We start from the raw sequence: 22,582 nt of genomic DNA on the forward strand, positions 1-22,582 counted from the left end.
GCTTCATATAATTGTTCATAAAAATAAACAAAACTTCACAGCAAATCACCAACTCTCTCACAAACATTCCCTGTGCTTTGATCTATGATCTTGCATATTGAATTCTTCACTGTCTTTGTGTATGCCTTAACTTGGCCTATATTGCAACCTAGCATTTTTTTCTATATTATTCAGAAACTCAGGCACTTGAAATTCAGTCACTTCCTGCTTATGAATCGGTTCTTTCTATGACTTCAGTAGCTCTGTATGCAAGCTGGCCACTTTGAATCTAACAACTGTCCTTTCTCATCTACAAAATAACTTGGAAAATGAAATAGAGCTTCTGTTTTTCAATCCCATACTTTTATTATCTGATGCCTCGGTTGTAAACAGAGCTCACTGCTACTGTCTGAAAACAACTACAATCTGCTTTTCAATGGTTTCCCTTGATGGCGAAACACTTTAACTCTCTAATTCATTGTGAACTCTTCCTTGAGCAATGGAGAGTGGTCTATTAAGAAACAGGACATGCATGCACAATCTTAATAAGGTGTACATGCTACTTTCTAACCATGATTTTTGTCTATTCTTGAATAATACCTGCATGATAAACATATATAAGTGCCTCTAGGAAGCATTAATGCACAAACATACAACAACAACAAAAAGAAAACATATATACATACATACATACATACATGTATGTATCATCCCCGTTAGTGAAGCATACTCTAATGCAGGTGTCCTGTGACCTTTAAGACCAGTGTTTACCTTACCAGTGGGGGGAAAATACGTTCCATTTTCTTACGGTGAAAACCTTCTCCTCCAGTGCTATAACCCACTTTCATAACATTTTAGTTATAGTCTATTTAGCAATACAGATGTGCATAACCCTCCCTCTATATTCCCTCTTACTAATACAAATTTACCTTCATTATCTTTTTGTACTTCCAGCAACTCAAAAGCAATCTTTTTACAATAACATAACAACACCCTTTGGCCTCCCACTGGATATGATGAAACCCTTAATAATTTATACCCAAGGTTCAAATTAATTTCTTGCAGTAATACAGTCTTATTTTCTAAAAGTACAGAAATACCTTGGATCTTTTTAAGGATTTCACAAACCATTAACATTCCATTACTTGTAATATAGCTATGACACTGCCTCTTCTCTGGCTTCATCCCTTAACTTTTGGTTACTGAAACTACAAATAAGTGTTATGTTCAAAAATAACTATAACATTTTAATAACTTCTGTTGTATCATTTGTCAACTTTGTTAAGGGCATTTCTTGCATCCTAAACTGGATGAAAATTCTTATGAATTTGTAAGTAATATAAATCATAAAAACATAAAATAATGTTCAATACTACTTTGTACAACCTTTAAGAAATTGTAAAATAATATTTTACATTTTCTTTAGTACATTTCCAAGTAGTAGTCAATGTATCTCTAACAGAAAGCTATTCTGGATGAATATATACAACACTTACCTGTAGTCAGGAAAAGCCTGTTATTCATCCATTTCACAGCCTCACTCCCCTCCCCACTTTGAATTACTGTCATATCTGCTTCTAACTTTAAAAATATTTCACTACATGAGATAAATGCTTAAGCCCAGATAATAAATAGTCTCACTAAGGTCATGTTTTCCCTTCAACATGACATCAACTAAAATTACAGATATGTTAATCTTATTTGTTAAGCCTTTCATATCTTCAGATGTATCTAACACACTCATAGTTACACAGAAAGCTGCTATTTCTTTTTAAATATATTGTTTTATTTTGGTTGACTCTTTACAACTTATATTCAATCCAGTCATATAATGTTCTTTTAAATATTTTCTTAGTTTATTGAACTAAGAATTTTCTCTGCCTGCCTTGTGTGACTATAATGCCTATGTAGATTTAGGAGAAAGCTAGAGTCAGGCCTTCAGTACTTTTGCTGTATGGCATTGGGCTTGATTGTTTAACAAGAACAGGATTTTAAGAGGTGAAAGGGTAATTAGTTTCTGCACAGTGACAAAGGCATTACACCAGATTTGCTAGTGTTAATTAGCAGGTTATTTGTACTTGTCCAGTTGCATTGTTTTATGAAGTCAGATTGTAGCTTACTTTGCAGAGTATTAATGCTGTAGTTTATTAAAAGAATATCATCTGCATTCATAGTTAGGTTTTATTCAGAGAGGTCAAAGGTGATGCCATTTAGGAACAGTGAGAATAGGAGAAGTCCTTACACTGAGCTTTCGTGACTCTACAGTGTAAACTTCTTATAGCTGAGTAGGTGACATCTACTGACACTTGAAATATTCTGTTGGTTAAATACTTTTGCAACCATTTAGGAGTTCCTGTGCCAAAGTTAAGTAGTTCGACATTTTAAAGTACTCTGCTGTAATGTATTATTTTGAAGGCCTTGGTCATATCAATGAAGATTCTGGTTATGAAGAGACTTTCATTCATGTTGTACAGATATTATTAATCACTGAGTACAATGTTGTCTATTTTCATTTATCTTTTATTGGCTGGGTTAGTCCCACTTGGCAAGTGGTCTCCTTTCAGGGGAATCATAAGGTGGGATTTATACTTCTGGAGGAAATTTGGCCAAGGCATTGGGAAACTTCCACTGTTTTTTTCACAGGTACAGTGGGATCTTTTACATCCTCCTGAGCTATGACCAACTCAAGCAAACTGGACTTCAGCTTAATGCCTCAGTAAAGGATATTCGGGTTTTGTGCCACTGCGATGGAACATGTTGGAGATGCCTTTAGCATGTGCAAGTTATGTTGCCTCTTCTTCCCTGGACATCTCATTGGTATATTTCATGGTCAAGCTACAGTAAACGTAGCAGTAACCATGGAAACAATAGTGAATTAACTCTTGCCTTCTTTTGGTGGCTACAACTCCTGTCCTTCTCCAGATGTCTTCCTTTTTCATTCTTGACCTTGTTCTCTCTAATCTGCTTTTGCTTCCCCAACATCTTACTCTGTCTTCTTCCTAACCTTACCTGGCCACTGTACTACATGTACACAGTTAACTCATTACATTATAGGAAAAAATAAGTCAAATGTACTCAGAGCTGATTAAAATAAATGAAACACTGATGGAGTATATCAATTCAAATAACAAAAGGCTGGAAAAAATGGAAGAAGCTTTAAACAGATATTCAGCTGAGGTGATAAAATTGCAAAAATCTGAGGGTGAAATGAAGAAAAGTCTAGCTGAATATGTGACTGCTGAAGAAGAGATGTTTCAAAAACTAACAGAATTAGAGGACAGAGCACTCAGGGAAAATTTGAGATTTTCTGCTGTACCAGAGAAGCTAGAAGGAACAGACTGTATTAATTTTATGAAGACACAAATAAGCAACTGGACTGGTATTCCACAACAGGAGTTGTCAATTGAAAGGGCACATTATGTGTATGCTCCAAATCTGGACACGAGAAAGCAACCTAGACCTATAGTAGTAAATATGCAATCCTACCAGCAGAAGGAGTTGATTCTGACAACATTGTGGGAGAAGGACAAAGTGGAAAACAGCAGCATGTTTGTGGAAAATGATTAGTCATTGTACACCAATTAGAAAAGGAGTTAATTTTTCCACTAATCAGAGAATGTCGAGAAGCAGGCATGATATTCAAACTGTTTTACCCAGCTGTCTTCAGAATATTATTTCCTGGAGGGACAAAATCATTTCTTGATGCAGAGCATGCTAAGGAGGAAATATAAAAGTTTGTCCAACAAAAAAATGAACTGAGAAACGTGTCTGGTGATAAAGACCACAGAGAGACTGAAGTTTTGCCAGTTCCCACTGTTAAAATATATACATTTACACAATTACAATAGTTTATATACATCCAGCAGAGTACCACTGTGGTCAGACCTCAAAGCTCAGTACTGTACAAACCCTTTTCACACACACGTCTGTACCAGCAGTTTGATATACACATAGCATACAGTTCAGGTCTATATTAGTACATCGAAGTGTGAAAACATCGAATGTTCTAATATCGAACCCAAAACAGCGAACTTGAAGAAGAAGAAGAAAGGGCAAAACATGAGTTTGGTAAGGAAAGGTGAACCAGTGGATGGTGTATATAGTAACAAAACAACCTTCACATTGAAATACACAAATGACAACAGTGAGATTAGGCACATTATAACAAAACACTGGAATATACTCACCATAGTAGATGATATAAGGGTACTAGTTGGTGAAAAACCCGCATTTATGTTTCGTACATGTGACAATTTGAAAGAGATTTTTTCAAAGAATCTACACTGTAATTCTTATATAAGAGAGAATGCAACCGAGAGACCTGGCACTTTTCCGTGCAAGAAATGTAGTATGTGTAAATTCATCACCAACACACAACAATATAAACATCCATTAGGACATTTTGAGTTTAAACCTAAGATTTACACTGACTGTAATACTATGAATCTAATATACATGGCAAACTGTATTGTTTGCCAGGCATTTTATATTGGGCTCACTAAGAGAAGATTAAAGGAACGCGTTTACAACCATGTTTATGATATCCAAAGACATAATGAATTAAATGCATTGGCCAAACATATAAATTTGAATCCGACACATCAATTCAGTTTTAGGGTCTTACAAGTTTTGAAAATTAGCCCTAGAATGGGTGATAATAATAACTCTTTAGCAAAACTTGAGCTGGAGTGGATATTCAGGTCAGGTGCGCATAGAGACCCTGGCATTAACAACTATGTCTCTATGAAACCATTTTTGATATAAACTTGATCGTTTACACATATATTTATTCTCTGGATTTTTACATATTCATATTTATTCCTGTGATCTTTATATATATATATATTTGCTTGTATATTAAATATGCATTATTGATGGATAAAAGTATTCATGTGTAATAACATCAATACTCATGGAATGGTCTATTCAGTCCAGTTGGATGTATATAAACTTTTTTACACCCTTATGTATTAGGTCTTTGATACACATATTAAGAAAGTGGTTGAATACATTACAGTGTATAGCTGTAGCCTAATGCTCTAGTTAGTTTATGACTATTACTGTGATGGTAAAATCCTGGATTTATGGATTTACCTATCTATTTATGCATTTATTTATTTATTTATTTATTTACAATTGATTGGTTTACCTTACATGAATTATAAGATTATTAACTTATCGTATTTGTAAGTTCATGAACTTGTTTTTCCCACTGAACGAACATAAACACATAAAATATTCTTGAAGCATTAAGTTATTTTGTTAAAAAGAATATTTTATAGATATTAATAATTTTTAACAGTCTAGTTTTTAAGCGTTTGACTATTAATTATTGACGGTTACTTCAAGACTGTGATTTATTCAGTAGGACTAGTATAGCCTATGGCTATTTAGAAATTATATACTTTATACCGTTAATGTATTATTGTCCTATTGACATGAATTTAATAAGCACGAACATAATAAGCAGTATACTTAATAAGCGTTAATATTAAATTCTAAGACAGAGTCTCGAGGCATACAGTATGTGCAGAGATTTTATATATAGGCAACAATCTGGTGTTAGGACTCGTATTGATGTATTACTTGCCATCACCATGACAGTTATATATACCTATATTACATCCTAATATACCTTTTAATTATATTTTAATTATAATTATATTTTAATATAAACAATTATTTAATATGTGCTGGTCAATGAATTTGTTATGCCTTATTTCTATTGACATGTAGGGTGATCGTTTGCCTTGTTGTTCAGTGATATGTGCTTTGCAATGCAGAAGTCATGTAGCCAACAAGAGATGATAGTGAACAATGAAGAGATGATTTTTAATGCTAGATTAATGGGATGTTTACTTGCTTTTCATTTTGCTTTTTCTTCATTCTGTTATAGTTCTAATGAAGTGAAGAAAATGACACAGTAAAAACAACGAGTGCTTTGTGCTTTGTTTCTCACTTGTCAGTTATTAAGTTGCATTCAGTTTTATACGTTGTTTATATACACTTCATGTGTCTTTTAGTAAGTCTATAAAGATTCATTTTATGCTATCCCAAACTCAAGGTGCACTCTTGGTTAATGGTTTTATGCACTTATTATGCATTTATATGCATCAATAAACCTATGGAATTCTTTTTCCAAAGCCGTGTTTGGCATAAGTCTGCAGAGCAGAATGAAAATCATGCAGCTGATGACAAGACTGAATTGGCGACTAGCGTTTTAAAGTTTTAAGTTTAATTAACAAGTTTAATTATTTAGTCACAACTATTGAATTGAATGATTGAATGATTTATGTACTATATAAGTGCTAGTGAAACTGTGCTTTATAGATCTGATAAAGCGTGCATGAAGCACGCGAACGCGCTTATCTATTTTAATCTGTTGGAATAAAGAAGTTTTCATCCACTGGTTGGTGTTCTCGTGGTGTATCCTGTTGGTTGCTTTTTATCTAATTGTAGTACTGTCTTTTGCCTCAGGTACTTTGGGAGTGCTTAGCAGTAATTTGTCTCTACAGTAAACATGGAAGTAACAAATGGTATCCCTTGACATATGGTAATGTTGTTGTGATCTCTGTCTGGATTTCTTGATGACTAACAATGTTCACTTGTAAATATTGCTGATATGATCTTTCTTTGTGTACTGTTCTCTTATGCACAAAATACTGCTCAATAACAAAGTCTTTGTTTTTTACGTTATGTATTATTATCATTATCTGTTGTATTAATTAAGCAGAGCTTTTCTCCATGGGCCTCCGCTGTAAATGGACCTCGTCCAGTAGGACCATTCCAGTTAACAAATGTAAAATAAATAAAAGACAATAAATAAATCATGTTGATAATCACAAATGACATAATTATTAACAAAATTTCAGATAGCTGGGCTGTCAATGTCTCCTTCTACCTCTTATACCTCTATATAAATCATATTGCTGTTTGTCTTTCGGCTTTTCCCAGTAAGGGGTCGCCACAGCGGAACTCCGGTCCTCTAATGATTGGCAGTAGATTTTTACGAAATGCCGAGGTGCCAGCTCAATGCCCAACCTTCAATGAAGGCACGCCCATTTATGCATGCATGTCTTTCGAACGCTACCCAACCGCGGGGAGGACATGCAGACTCCACACATAAGGCACTCCCAAGCCCAGCCGAGAATCAAACAGGAGAACCCCTTACTGTGAGGTAACAACGTTCTATATAAATCATATTAATATTCACAAATGCCATATAATTATTTACAAACTTCCAGCTAGCTGGGCTGGCAATATTTACTTTTCGGACAAGATGTAATATAGACTCAAATGACAAGAAACAACTGTATAAAAGAGCAACCTGTCAAACATTAGTGTATGCATGTAACACAAAGGCTGGAACTAGTTACTTAGCAAAAAAGCTGTTATACATAAAAGATGGAAATAATAACTTTTTAATGTAATGACACTTTTTATATTATCTTTAAATGTAAATGATCTCACAGATAGAAATAAAAAAGAAAGAGTAGTGAACTATATTAAAAATGTAGAGTGCAAATAGCTATGTTACAGAAGACACATTTGGAAAGAACTGAACATGTGAATTTGATAAAGAAAGGTTTTAAGGAGAATTATTCAGAAGAATACCTGGGACAAAGGAAAATAAGAGTACTTATATCATTTGCAAGAGGAGCCCCAACAGTGATTGAAGAGGATAAAAAAGATAATAATGGTAGATTTGTAGTACTAAGGGGCTACTGGCAAGGGAGGAGGATTACACTAGCATGTATTTATATTCAAAGTAAAACTGCTATAATGGAGTTTAAGAAAATTCTGGGAGAAATAATCAGCTTTCAGCAGAGTATATTACTTATAGATGAGGACTGCAATTTGATTTGCAGGAGTGAAGGGAAAATATAACAAAAGAGGGTAGAGTTTTGGAGAAAATTATAAAAATATATGGCATGGAAGTTGTGGATTCAGTAGTAGGAGATCTAAGTGAATTTACATATTATTCCCCAACATATAAAAACTGGGCTAGGCTAGACAGAAGTTATATTTCACAGGAACATGTGCATTTAACTGAAAATTTTGATATGCCTCCAATAGCTATTTCACATCATGCACCAATAATAACTAAAATAAAAGTGCAGGGTAATGAAATAAAAATGAGACACTGGCACTTCCCCACCTATCTGCTGAAAAGAGAGGAATTTAAGGAATGGGTAATGGAAATTATTCAGGAGTTATTAGAGAAGATAGAAATTTCTTCTGAAAATATAGCTAGGGAGTGGGATACAATTAAAGTGGAGTTTAAAAATAGGGTGAAAATAAATGAAAGAGAGATATGGTTAAGAAGTAACAAGAATTGTTTAGAGGGATTGATGTTAAAGTATTGCAGAATAGGAGGAATCTCACAGAACAATAAGAGGATCAATTGTAGAATGCTAAGCAGAAAATAAGGGATTACCTCAATACTATGCATGAGTTTAGAAAGACTACTGTTTTTTTAAGATAACTCCAGAGCACAAAACTTTTTAGCACAACAACTCAGGCAACAGAGAGTAGAAAGGGTTGTCGCCAAGCTTAGAGAGCCTACAACAAAGACAGTAACGAGAGATCCTGTAGAGGTACTAGAAACATTTTGGAAATTCTATGAAAGTTTGCATAAAGTAGAGAAATATGGAAATCAAGAAAATGTAGAAATGGAAAAGTCTAGGGAAGAATTAAATATTCCAAGTTTAGAGGTAGATGAGGCTCAATTACTAACAAGACAGGAGGAGATAAGATAAAAATGGTTATGTATAACCAAGAATACCTGGCATTCCTGTGGAAGTCTGGAAGCTAGGAGGGAAAAACTGATAAAGATCTGAAAGGTTTTAATAGTATTTAAGAGAAAAAAACAACATCCTGGAAGAAAGCAGTTGTGGCTGTAATACCTAAAGAGGGTAAAGACCCATCATATCCAGCTTCATACAGGCCCATTTCAGTACTAAATCATGAATGTAAAGTGTTTTTGTCTATAATGGCTAAAAGAATGGCAAAAGTGATGTCAAAATTGATAGATATGGATTAATGTGGTTTTGTGTAGGGGAGGCAAATATTTGACAACATTAACAGATCACTGATGATCCAGAGGAAAGCAGAATGTAAAAAAATTCTGCTGCTGTTAGTGGGTCTTGATGGAGAGAAAACATTTGACAGAGTAAGTTGTGAGTTTATGAGCACGGCAATGGAAGCATTTCCACTCCCTAATAAAATTATAAGATTGATTAGGAGGATATATAAGCAATCAGAGATGAAAATTAAAGTGAGTGGGTTTCTCTCTGATAATTTCTGTTTGAACAGAGGAACCAGGCAGGGGTGTCCACTTTCTCCTTTGTTACTTGCATTATATTTAGAACCACTGGCAAAGAAAATAAGGGACATATATATATATATATATATATATATATATATATATGTGTGTGTGTGTGTGTGTGTGTGTGTGTGTGTGTGTGTGTGTATATATATATATATAAAATATTAAAGAATATAATCTGACTCAAGAAACTCCAGCTGTACTCGGTTGCATACTGCTTACTAAGAGGTGATCTCTGCCTGACATACAAGGCCATGTCCAACCCAGAATTAATGGATATGCTCCACCTAAAAAAAAAAACAAATCCCAGAGAGCCACACACTCTAGAGATGTAAACCTCACCACAACAATAAATAGGACATGCTGGAGGGATAGATTCCTGTCCCAGAGACTCCCCATGCTTTGGAACAGGATTCCAATATATATCAGGCAGAGCCCCTCACTAACACTGTTCAAGAGAAACCTTGACGGGTGGATGGGAAACAGAAAATTTACCCCGGGGATCACTGCAGTGGCTCTGCTGGACAGTGGCGAAGGGAACTAATGGCTCTGCTGGACAGGGGCACAGGGAACTAATCTAAGGGGGTGGCGAAAGCCAACACATTCTGGCTAGGCTTATAAATGCCCTTGGGCAGATAGCCTAGTACTTACCTATGAACCTATGAACCTATAATTGGTATGGCAGTCAAGAAAAGCTGGCTCTATTTGCAGATGATATTAGTTTATAACTAACAAAACCAGAAAAGAACTTTTCAGTGTCATGGAACATTTTGAGGCAGTTTCATATATTTTCAGGATACAAAATTACTGAAGCTAAACAATGGCAATAGCTATAAATTATGTGCCCGCAAACAAATTGATTCAGCAATATCTATATTTATGAAGACATGATAAAACTAAGCACTTAGGAGTATGGATTAAAAAGGATTCTGGTGTGGCAGCTAAGGATATGTGGGGAGAAACTAAACAAAAAATAATACAAAAAATGAGAAATTGAAAGCTCTGTTACATGGATATGGATAGCAAGATATTAGGAGTTAAAATGTTTTTAGTCCCTTTAGTTTTACACACAAGAAAAACTTATTTTTATTAACCATAGAAGTTGTGGATAGCAATTAATAAAGAGCTTAAGGATTTTATCTGGAAGGGAAGAAAGCAAGAGTCAGGTGGGATAAGCTGGTTCTTCCAGTAGAATAAGGCAGTTTGGGATTACAAGATTTGAATGGGATATTTCAAAGCTATGCAGTTAAGGCTCCTATACATAGCACAAGCAGAAACCTATAATTCAAAGTGGAAAGGGTTGATAATGAAACACGGGAGAAGCTCAAGAAGCAAGGACAGAATGGGATTTTGGATGCAGATCATTAAGCAGGATAAGAATAACCATGCAGAATATTATATTCATAAAGCAGCAGAATGTATGCTAAGAACTAACTGAACACAGGAAGTGAGAAAGGAGATTCTGTTGATAGAGATGACTGCAATTAGGGATGCAGAGACAATAGGCAAGAGGGGCTGGAATTCATTGGAGCAAACTGACAAAAGAACCAAGGTACTGGGAGCAAATAATTAGAGGGGGAAAGGTAGCAGAATGGAAAGAGGCCAATAATTTATTTGGACTGCAGTCTAGAGACTGCCTTCCCTATCAAGGATTGATGTCAGATTATAGGAAAAAAAAGAAATGAGTGAGGTTTAAAATAAGGCAGGATTTGAACGAACTATAAAATGTTTAACTGACAATGACTGGATAGATTATAAGTGATGTATAATGTTTACAACTAAAAGTATGTCAACATGGTTTGCTTCATTTATATAAATGTATGACTGCCTATGTCATACATGATAATTTAATAAAGATGTTTCTTGTCTTAAAAAATGCTTGCTTTATAGGGGCAAACCACCATCAGTGTAAAAATAAAATTAGTAATGCTCCTAGGTTTCCATTTAATTCTGATTTTAGCACTTCTTCTCCATGCATTTACATAGACAGATTCCACTGTTGGAAATGGCAGTTTATTTTCATGATGGTATCTACCCCAAAATAGACATGATTAGATTTGCAGGACCTGTCAGCCCACAGAGCAGAGGTGCAAGCAGTATTATATGCACTCACTTATTCTACTAGTCATGATAACTTCATTAGTGATAGTTTGTAAGTAGTTACTGCACTGACAATTTATCTTTCAGTATGGAAAAGATGGGGCTTTGTAGGCAGTAATAGCAAGCCTTTACAGCATGTACAGATCCTAAAACACAGGGAAAGACAATCCAAACTGTTGGTAGATATGCAAAATAAAAGCCCATCAATAACAGGTAGACCATTTTGTATTCATGTGCTGTTCTTCCTGTTTGCCTCGTGTATGTCTGTATGTGTACAAACAGAGCAGTTGTACTGTTATAGCTGTTGATGAGTAGTACATCTGTAGTCATCTGTGAGTAATAAAATAGTGACACAATGAGAAGTTAAATATATTATAGTTGGAGATGGGGGGGGGGGGGGTCTGGTGAAGCACCCGAGCTTCTGGTAATATGACCAATCTGGTATATTATCTTCATTAACAAAAGTGCAGAGTGGCTGTAATGAAAAATTTTGCCTAATAAAAGATCTTATGTCATGACTGTGTTGCACTGTTTTTATGTCTGCAGAACATACAAAGGTGTGCAACAAGGTGTATATCCCTGAATGTGTACAGAAACTGCAAAAAGCCCCAGTGAGTGGGTTCAATGGAAAGTTTTGTTTGTTTGCAGATGATACAAAGATGCGCAATGCAGTCAATGTCTTTGAATGTAATCAGGAAACATAAACAACCCCAAACAAACCTATATGATGGCCACGAATGTGACAACTGAAGTTCACTACAAAAAAAGTTCAAAGCAAATACATTCAGGACCAGATACATGGCATAAAATGATAAAGCCATGACCATGGCATAGGCAAAGCAAGCCTGAGTATTAGCTTGGGCATATGAAGCAGATGGCCAGGAAAGATGGCAGTGAGTTTCTGCGGTAAGCGTACCCATACTGGGGGAAGACAGGAGACTTGAGTTGCCATACAGGATGATACCTAATAGGAGCATTCATTGTTACCATGCGGAGACCAAGGAAGATGAAGCTGTGAAGACACATGCATAGCACCAGTATGCCAAGGATAATTTAATGTGCAACGGTATGATTTCCCTTTAGGGACTACAACAGCATGCTTTGCAGAGCTGACAAGGGAGAGGGGGTGCTCACAATGGGAGAAGGATAGGCCACACATCAGGACCAGCAAGCTGGCCCACTCATTATCACCCAAATCTTTCTGGGGAACAGAAGCTGATTGATACTCCTAGCAGTAACCAATTAGCTGTAGGGTGCATGCCCAGCTTAGGAGTGCCCGGATCCTGTGGCTTTTGAAGAAATGGGCCAGTTGGGTGTTGATAGTGGAGTCATAGAGCAAGGTCCTGGGAGATCATAAAATAAACAAATGCATTCATGAAGATGAACACAAGAAAAGAAAAGTATCAGCAACAGGGAAGAAAAGGTGATGCGTAGACCAGAGGCAATCGATAATGCAGAGGCAGAGATAGTCCCTTCAGCAGGGAGGAGATTTTAATGTTTTACACACTAGTCATGTTATCTTAACTACGATGTGTAGCTTTACAGATACTCAAAGACATAAAAAAGGAATAAGTTCTCTGGAGAAAGTGTAAAGTGTAGGGCTCAACATTATAAACACATGATGAAAGACTGAACACATCGATATATACCCACTGTAGCAGGATAAGTAGCAAGAAATGTGAATAAAATGGGGGGGGGGGTCCTTTTCTAATTTCCAAAAGAACATTAAGAATGTGCAGACAAGGAAAGGTTTTAATTTCTTAAAATATAGTAGAACAAGGTGATTCAATACAAAAATGGTTTTAAGCTGTTTGAAAAATAAGAGAAGTTTCCTAAACAGGTGGTTAATGTTTAGACTGTCTGAAATAGCAATAAATGAGGAAACTGTTATGTACATCTGCAAACTGCAAGGAAAGCATAGGAACTGAGAGGAGAAAAAGGCCATTGCCTATATCATATTAGCACTGCCATAACAGGTTTATAGCTCATAGGTGGAGTAAGTGGATTGCCATTTCTTACATTCTGTTTCTAGGGCTCTATAAATGAGGCATTATATCTGCTTTAATGAATAACTAAGGCGGTTTCTTTAATCCAGATTGTATTTTCCTTCCTAAAAATGATCCCCACACTGCCACATATAAACAATGCTTGATTTTGTTGGTTTCCCTTTTTTTAGTACTGCTCAAATTCTTACTGTATACTATGGGCTCACTTAAAACCTCATGATACTTTCTTGTATTTGCATAGTTCTTACTTCAAAAGTCCACACAGTAAATTATAAAACCAAAAAAAGTGATATGTTGCAGACCAGAAACTGAAACAACAGGAATATAAAAAAAGAGTTTAATAATAAGCACTTTCATTCAAATTCAGTCACTTGAACTTCATCAGACCTCAGTAAAGTGTTTGTAATTATGGCTTCTTTCCTTCCCACTTGGTCATAAACCCGTTGAGTTTCTCAGAATTCACAGAGCTGTTTTACTGTACACTGTGACTCACAGCAACTGAAGTTGGAATGTTAGAACCTGACACCACTGGTGGCAAAATGACTGACGCTGTCTCTGTAACTAATTCTCAGCTTACCAAAAGCAACTGTGGAGCTGAAATGGGAAGGGTTTATTACAGTGTGTTAAACGGAAAAAGATACTAATACTCCATCGAAATATTCTTAATGTACACAGAATTTGACAATGCAATTTAACTGACTGGACAAAGCAGCCTGATGGACAGAATTGTTTAAAAATGTCATATTCTGGGAAAACAGTATGTGTTTTGCAAAGGAGAGAGATTAGCTATAAAACTGCATTGGGCTGGTTTGGAGCAGAACAAATTTAAGATAAAAATGATGCAGAAACTGCAGAGACCATAGTGTGCAGGGCATTAAGATTGTGTGTGTGTGTGTGTGTGTGTGTGTGTGTGGGTGTGTGTGTGTATGTATGTATATATATATATATATATATATATATATATATATATATATATATATATATATATATATATATATATATATATATATATATATATATATATATATATATATATATATATATATACTGGGGTCGTGGTGCTGCGGTAGCGTTGTCGCCTCACAGTAAGACGTTGTCCTGTTCGATTCTCAGCTACAGTGTCTTCTGTGTGGAGACATGCGTGAATGGGCCTACCTTCATTGAAGGTTGTGCGTCAGGGCCCACAACTCGGCACATAAAAATCTACTGCCAATCATTAGCGGACCAGAGTTCCGCTCTGGCGACCCCTAACCGGGAAAAGCCGAAAGACACAACATATATATATATATATATATATATATATATATATATATATATATATATATACATACATACATACACACACACACACACACACACACGCACATATATATATAGAGAGAGAGAAAGAGAGAGAGATTTTAATTTCTAAGCATGGTTCTATGGAGGTGTTTAGGTGAAATGGCAGTGGAGTTTTTAACTAGATTGTTTAATGAAATCTTGGAAAGTGAGAGGATGCCTGAGGAATGGAGAAAAAGTGTTTTGGTACCGATTTTTAAGAATAAGGGTGATGTGCAGAGCTGTAGTAACTACTCAGGGATTAACTTGATCAGTCACAGCATGAAGTTATGGGAAAGAGTAGTGGAAGCTAGGCTAAGAAGGGAGGTGGTGATTAGTGATCAGCAGTATGGTTTCATGCCAGGAAAGAGCACTACAGATGCGATGTTTGCTTTGAGAGTGTTGATGGAGAAGTACAGAGAATGTCAGAAGGAGTTGCATTGTGTCTTTGTGGATTTAGAGAAAGCATATGACAGAGTGCCTAGAGAGGAGTTGTGGTATTGTATGAGGAAGTTGGGAGTGTTAGAGAAGTATGTAAGAGTGGTACAGGGTATGTACGAGGGTAGTGTGACAGCGGTGAGGTCTGCGGTGGGAGTGATGGATGCATTTAAGGTGGAGGTAGGATTACATCAAGGTTCAGCTCTGAGCCCTTTCTTATTTGTAATGGTGATGGACAGGTTGACAGACGAGATCAGACAGGAGTCCCCGTGGACTATGATGTTTGCAGATGACATTGTGATCTGTAGTGAGAGTAGGCAACAGGTGGAGGAGACCCTGGAGAGGTGGAAATATGCTCCAGAGAGAACAGAAATGAAGGTCAGAAGGACTAAGACAGAATATATGTGTGTGAATGAGAGGGAGGATAGAGGAATGGTGAGGATGCAGGGAGTAGAGGTGGCGAAGGTGGATCAGTTTAAATACTTGGGATCAACAGTTCAGAGTAATGGTGAGTGTGGAAGAGAGGTGAAGAAGAGTACAGGTAGGATGGAGTGGGTGGAGAAGAATGTCAGGAGTGATTTGTGACAGACTAGTACCAGTAAGAGTGAAAGGGAAGGTCTACAAGAGGGTAGTGAGACCGGCTATGTTATATGGGTTGGAGACAGTGGCATTGACAAAAAGGCAGGAGTCAGAGCTTGACATGGCAGAGATAAAGATGTTAAGATTTGCACTGGGTGTGACGAGGATGGACAGGATTAGGAATAAGAATATTAGAGGGTCAGCCCAGCTTGGAAGGTTTGGAGACAAAGCCAGAGAGGCAAGATTACGTTGGTTTGAACATGTGCTGAGGAGGGATGCACAGTATATTGGGAAAAAGATGCTAAGGATGAAGCTGCCAGGTAACAGGAAAAGAGGAAGGCCTAAGATAAGGTTTATGGATGTGGTGAGAGAGGACATGCAGGTGGTTGGTGTGACAGAGCAAGATGCAGAGGACAGGAAGAAATCGAAACAGCTGATCTGCTGTGGCAATCCCTGATGGGAGCAGCCGAAAGAAGAAGAAGGTTCTAGTGATATGCCACACTACTTTATCATATCAGACGACCTTCATAAAGGAATGAAATATTGATTGAATAAAGTAGATTCAGAAAGGCCAATTTTCCATTGTACCAGTTACTTAATTTAAATATTACATTTTTAAGAAAATAAATAAAATATTATTTTTTAAAGACAAATGACAAATGAATAAATAAATGTTCAATTTTATCACAAAATTAGAATTTTTATTATTTTTTTTTTCTGAATGTCTGTTGCTACATAATTGTTGTAACTAAATATGACAAGAATTTCACATTACTGCAGCATGTAAAAAGGTGCTACACTTTTAATTTACATGTGGCATATATCACTAGCGTTATGAAAAGGATAGTAAGGAATTGTATAATTCTATCAAATGTAATCACTAGCAGAAAATGTCTTTCATGGGTTTATTCTCCATATTTTACACATTTTTCCACATTTTGCACATGTATCTTGTTATAATTTAGTCAATGGAGGCTTACATCAAACTGCTGCAGATATTGTTTAGTTGTTTAGAAAGTTCTGCTCAGAGTCTGATGACTAAACACCATACACTACATAGGTTTTCTTCAAGTTTCTGCCTGAACATAACCTTAACTAATTCATGCATTCTTTTAAAAATTAACTGTACCTGATGGTCCAAGAACAAGAGAAGTTGTTTATGTCAGGAATAGGTGAATGTTCTTTATTGAAGTCATATTAACAGAAAAAATACTTTTTTTCTTTTTTACTGTTTAAAGGTGAAACTATTAATCAAAGAGAAGAATGTCCAACAACATGGCTAAAATTGCAGAGGCTCGCAAAGCAGTAGAACAGCTTAAACTGGAGGTGAACATAGACAGAATGAAGGTTTGTATCTCTAACTTGACAGTGTTTCAAACTCTTTTTGTACTTACCCTTTTCTAAATGCTCATACTCAGAAATGCAGTTCATAGCTAAAATCAGCAATTCTCAGGTACAGTTATATTTAATTGTACTTCACAGTATACTCACATCAAGTGTCACTAGTATATTTGGTCTTACGTACAAATATTAGTGGCATACTAAGCCCTCCATTAACAGAACTGCCACAGGTGTGGCTATATAAATATTTTTGTGGGATGAAGAGATCATGGGACACAGTCATAAAGTCTGTTTCAATTATTTTACAATTATATGAAAATCCTATGCCAACAATTTTGTGCCCATTGTGCCCCATAAGGAAAAATTTGGGTGGCAGCAGGAAGAATTAGATTTCTCTAGCTTTGAAGAGAATCCTACAAAAGGACATCGCCCCATGAGTATTGATGTGTTGAAATTATTGTCATTTAGCCTGACCAGACCAGCATGGGCTAGTCGCGATAGTGCAGTGGTTAGCGTTGTCGCCTCACAGCAAGAGGTTCCCCTGTTCGATTCTCGGCTGGAGCTCTTTCTGTGTGGAGTCTGCATGCCCTCCCCTCGGTCGATTAACATTTAAAGACATGCAGGTAGGTGCTTGCGTGAATGGGTGTGCCTTCTTTGAAGGTTTTGCGTCGGGCTGGCAACTCAGCACTGTAAAATCCACTGCCAATCATTAGTGGACCGGAGTTCCGCTGTGATGACCCCTAACCGGGAAAAGCTGAAAGATATTAGTTTAGACCAGCATGGGCTAATGAACTAGAATAAGACCATGTCTGACTATTTAACTCATGGTCAGAGCTCTGAGAGTGGTAAGGCATTTTTGTGGCTTACTGGTGCTGCGGTAACGTTGTCGCCTCACAGTAAGAAGCTGCCCAGTTCGATTCTCAGCTAGAGCGTCTTCTGCGTGGAGACATGTGTGAATAGGCGTACCTTTGTTGAAGGTTGTGCGTCAGGCCTGGCAAGCCGGTATGTAAAAATCAACTGCCAATCATTAGCAGAACGGAGTTCCGCTGTGGCAACCCTTAACCGGGAAAAGCCGAAAGACACAAACAAACTAGCAGTGTTTCTAGGGATGCCATGGTGTCTGCAGTTTTGCCCTACTGACGCAAATGAGTAGATGCCTCGATATCTCTGTGTTGGCAATGCACCATAAATATGGCTTTTTAAGGGTAACAGCAGATGTTATGTTGTCCCATCTTGCCTTCAGTCTTGCTACTTTGGGTTCGGAGCTGAAACCTCAGCTCTGACTCGTCCTATACTAAAGCTCGAGAGCTTCTACTGGCTTGAGGCTGAATATCTATCCCATAGTGCTTAGCGGCTATTCCCCAGATCTCATTTGTCGCTTGAAGCTTCAGGATTGTCTTCACTGGCTCAGGCTTGGAAAATTTAATATTTTATACATTTTTCTAACTTTTCTGTCAAATTTTTAGTTATTTTTATGTATTAGTGTTATAGTAACAGTCTTGTGCTATTTTTAGCCCTTTTCAAACATTGTAAGTTTATTTTGGGCCTTATTTTCTCTACAAGAATCCCTTTTTAAATTAGAGGATTCTTGCCCTTTTTTCTTCTTTACAAGCCTTTTAGGAGTAACCTTTTAGGAGGAGATAGTTGTTTAATTTAGAGACTTCTCCCCTCTTTTTTTCTTCTCTAAAAAAAATATATAGTACTTTATTTTAGATACTTGTTTCTTTACTGCTTTCTGTTTATAACAGTTATAGTTGTTGTTTTAACTTTTATTGAGAAATGTTTTCCTTATAGCTAGTATGTCTAAGGAACCAGCTGAGGAACATAAGTCAGGATTCAAAAAGTGTGATTCCTGCACTTAGAAGATGTCCATTACTGACGGACACACTAGTTGTGTGTACTGTCTGGGTCCACTACATCTTCAAGACTCCTGTTCCATTTGTCATAGTTTTAGTGCCAGGGTCTTGCAGGAGAGGAGGAATAAGCTTATATTGAGGGGCTTATTAAAAGTGGATGAAGGAAATCAGATTAAAAATAATCAGACAAGACTCCAAAGTCTGTTTCATCTGCTCCAGTGTCTGAGCTGACAAGCAGCACCAGGCATGATGTCTTCTCAGCTCCTAGATTTATCGGAGCTAAAAAAACATGGTTCTCCCTTTGCTCCATCTGTCTCATTGGAGCCGTTGTGGAGCTGAAAGATGAAATGGCCACTGTCCTTGAAGCCTGTTCGCTCGGTGCTAGTCTCTCCTTTATTACAGTCAGTGGCAGGTAGCCACAAGTCTTCCAGTCATTCCTCTAGATCCTCCAGGTTATCGGATGAGGACGTGGACTGGGTAGTGAATAGGCTGCTTCGGACCCGGGCCCTAGCTGAAATTCTTTCGAGCCCAGCCCATCAGACCTTGGAGCCAACAACAGTACCTTCTACTATGCCTATTCCTCCTCCAGCTCGGATGAATTTGGAGCCAGAGAGTATGGAAGTCATTGTGCTGGATCCACCAGAGCCAGTAATCACTACTGATATCTCGGATCCAGTGTCTGCTCTGGTTTCTTTGATGCTTTCATCCATCGAGGGACCCGGGGGCTGACACTCCCAGGTATCTCAGGCATCCTGGAGATCCTTAAACAGAGGGGTGGCTGGAAGTCCATTTCCCCTTCTGAAGATGACTTGGTATACCTGGAGGCATTTCGCTCTCGCCCCTCCACCTCTTGGGTGTCTCCACCTTTCAACCCTCTCCTGGGTTTGGTGAGCCGGAAGGTGTGGGACTCTCCAGATTCAGTGGACCCCGTTTCATGGAGGCCTAATAAGTTCATTATGGCCCCGGAAGATAGGCAGTACTTAACTAAAGGGGTTCCTGTAGATGCAATGGTGGTGACAGCATCCACAAAAAAGGAGCTAGTTGAAACTTCTGTATCTGTTCATCCACCGAACAAAGATTCTCATAAGATGGATAGATACGGGAAGTGTATGTTCTCTTCAGCGAGCTTTACTTTACGGTCGCTGAATTATTTGTCGCATTTCATGTGACTTCAGAGGGATCTCCTAAAAGAGCTAGGAGATACCCTGCAAGGTGCTACAACTCAGGACTTTGTCTGATAAGGTTAACTCCCAGCTTGCAACCTTAACCTCCATATCTAATTCCTCCATGCGGCTAATATCTTATGCAGCCAATGGAGTGAGCAGGGCAGCAGGCAGAGGAATAGCTCTTCATAGACAATTCCTGGATGTGCCTTTGTGAGTTTGCAGAACCTTCTGTGCTTTCTTTATTGACACTCTCTTTGATGGCTCATTATTGTTCAGACCTAAAGTAAAAAAAACTCTCACCAGGAGCCAACAAGATGGTAAGACTCTGTCTACCATTGGAGTCCGTTTTTCCGCCCCTACCAGACCTTATCCTAAAGGTCAAAAGGGCAGGAAAATGTGGTTCTGTAAGTCCAAAGGAGCCTTATCTGACACTCTTGGTGATCCTTCCCCCAGGGGCAGAGGGGGAAACAACGGTAGATGATGTCTACGTGGCAGAGGGGGTCCGCAAAACCAGGGCAACAGAGATACTTTCTCTGGTAGACCCTTTCAGCGCTCCTGAAAGGAGGCCCATCTGTCCACCTCTGGAGGCAGTCGGGGGGAGGATATCACTGTACCCAGAAGCCTGGCTGAATTTGGCTCAAGACAAATGGGTACAGTCCATTAATCCAGAGGATAGAACATTCCCTTCCAATGTACACCTCGACCACCAAAGTTTATCCCAGACAGCCCACCCAGTCAAAGGGATCAAGCAACAGTAGAAATACAAAAGTTGCTAGAAAAAAGAGTCATCCAAGAAGTCCCCGCAGACCAGTTAAGATATGGAATTTACTCAAGGTTCTTTTTAGTTCCAAAAAAGACAGGGGACTGGAGACCCATGTTGGGTCTCAGCAGACTAAACAAGTCAGTGAGAAAATCAAAGTTCCAGAAGGTAACACTGCAGTCTATTCTCCTGTTCCTGGGAAAAGACAATTGGATGTGCTTGTTAGATCTTCAGGACGCGTACTACCAAATAAAGATGGACAGGCGCTCAAGAAGATTTCTATGCTTTCAGCTGGGAGCCAGTCATTACCAGTTCAGAGCTCTGCCCTTTGGACTCACCACAGCCCCCAGGGTGTTTACCAAATGCATGGCAGTAGTTATGGCTCATCCGAGACACCAAGGATTCCAGGTGTTTCCATACTTAGATGACTGGCTCCTAACTGCCACCACCAAGCAACTACTGATCAAAGCAAGAGACTACACCATCCATCTCTTCTCAAAACTAGGCATTACTATAAATACAGAAAAATCTGCCTTGTTGCCATCACAGCATATTACATTAATTGGTGCAGATTTAAATACAAATGACATGTTGGCAAATCTGCCTCAAGAAAGGATACAGACACTACACAGTCAAGTAATTATTTTACTCAACAAGAACAGAGTACAGGCAAGATTTGTGCTGAAAGTCCTAGGCTCTATGGCAGGGATGATAACACTATTTCCCATGGCATGACTTCACATGAGAATACTGCAGTGGCTGCTCTTCGCCCAATGGTCCATGCAGGACTTACCCATGTCTCATGAAATTTTCATAACTCCTTCCTGCAAGAAGGACTTACTGTGGAGGGTTCATTCCACTCAGGTAACAATGGGCAGACCGTTTGTACTTCCTCAACCTATCACTACAGTAACCAGATAGGGGGGGGGGGGCATTATCTGGGACAGATGGTCCAAGGAGTTTGGAAATATCATGAGAACCATTTGCATATCAATGTCCTAGGGATGAGCGCTGTGCTTCTGGCATTGCAACCACTTCAGGACTCTCTTCCCAAGGGGACTATTGCAATTCAGACAGACAATATGTCGGTGGTTTGGTACATCAACAAACAGGGGCGGAACCAGATCCTACCCTCTATGTCGAGAAGCCCAGAGAGTATGGCAATGGGCGATATCTTCTCAACGCTTTCTGACAGTAATGCATATCGCAGGGAAATCCAGTGTTATAGCAGACATGTTAAGCAGAGCGATTCTCATGCCTCACAAGTGATCCCTCAGTCAGGAAGTTGCGAACCAAAATTTTCACAAATGGGGACAGCCTTGCTGCAACCTTTTTGCCACTCCCTTAAATTCCAAATGCAGCAACTACTTTGCCCTAATTTCACCTCTGGGAGAATCACCGAGGAATGCACTGACTCACGATTGGCCCCTGGGTCTTCTTTATGCCTTTCCCTCATTTCCCCTGATTCCAAAGGTCATACAGAAAGCAAAGTTGTTGAGTCACAGGTTCATTCTCATTGCACTATACTGGCCTCATCAGATTTGGTTCCCCTTCCTTTGGCCCTACCTTCAGGAAGACCCATGGATCCTGGACCCAGTGCCAGATCTTCTGATGCATCAGTCAGGAATGCTCCATCCTGCACTCCACACCCTCAAACTGACAGCTTGGCTGCTCCACTTCCATTCTTAGCCAGGCTTCTGGAACTGTCCCCC

General features: G+C 38.2%; 1 protein-coding gene across 1 annotated transcript in view; it reads left to right on the top strand.

Annotated features, from left to right (window-relative positions):
- Positions 1-22,582, top strand: part of GNG8 (G protein subunit gamma 8) — a 404,783-nt gene that overhangs the window by 311,180 nt on the left and 71,021 nt on the right. The window contains exon 2 of the mRNA XM_044081554.1: positions 16,986-17,094. Coding sequence (XP_043937489.1) covers positions 17,011-17,094 — 84 coding nt within the window. The 5' untranslated portion in view covers positions 16,986-17,010. The remainder of the gene's footprint in view (positions 1-16,985; positions 17,095-22,582) is intronic.

This window comes from Protopterus annectens, chromosome 1.part0, assembly GCF_019279795.1.
Source record: "Protopterus annectens isolate FY-2018-M chromosome 1.part0, PAN1.0, whole genome shotgun sequence".
Classification (NCBI taxonomy): Eukaryota; Metazoa; Chordata; order Ceratodontiformes; family Protopteridae; genus Protopterus; species Protopterus annectens.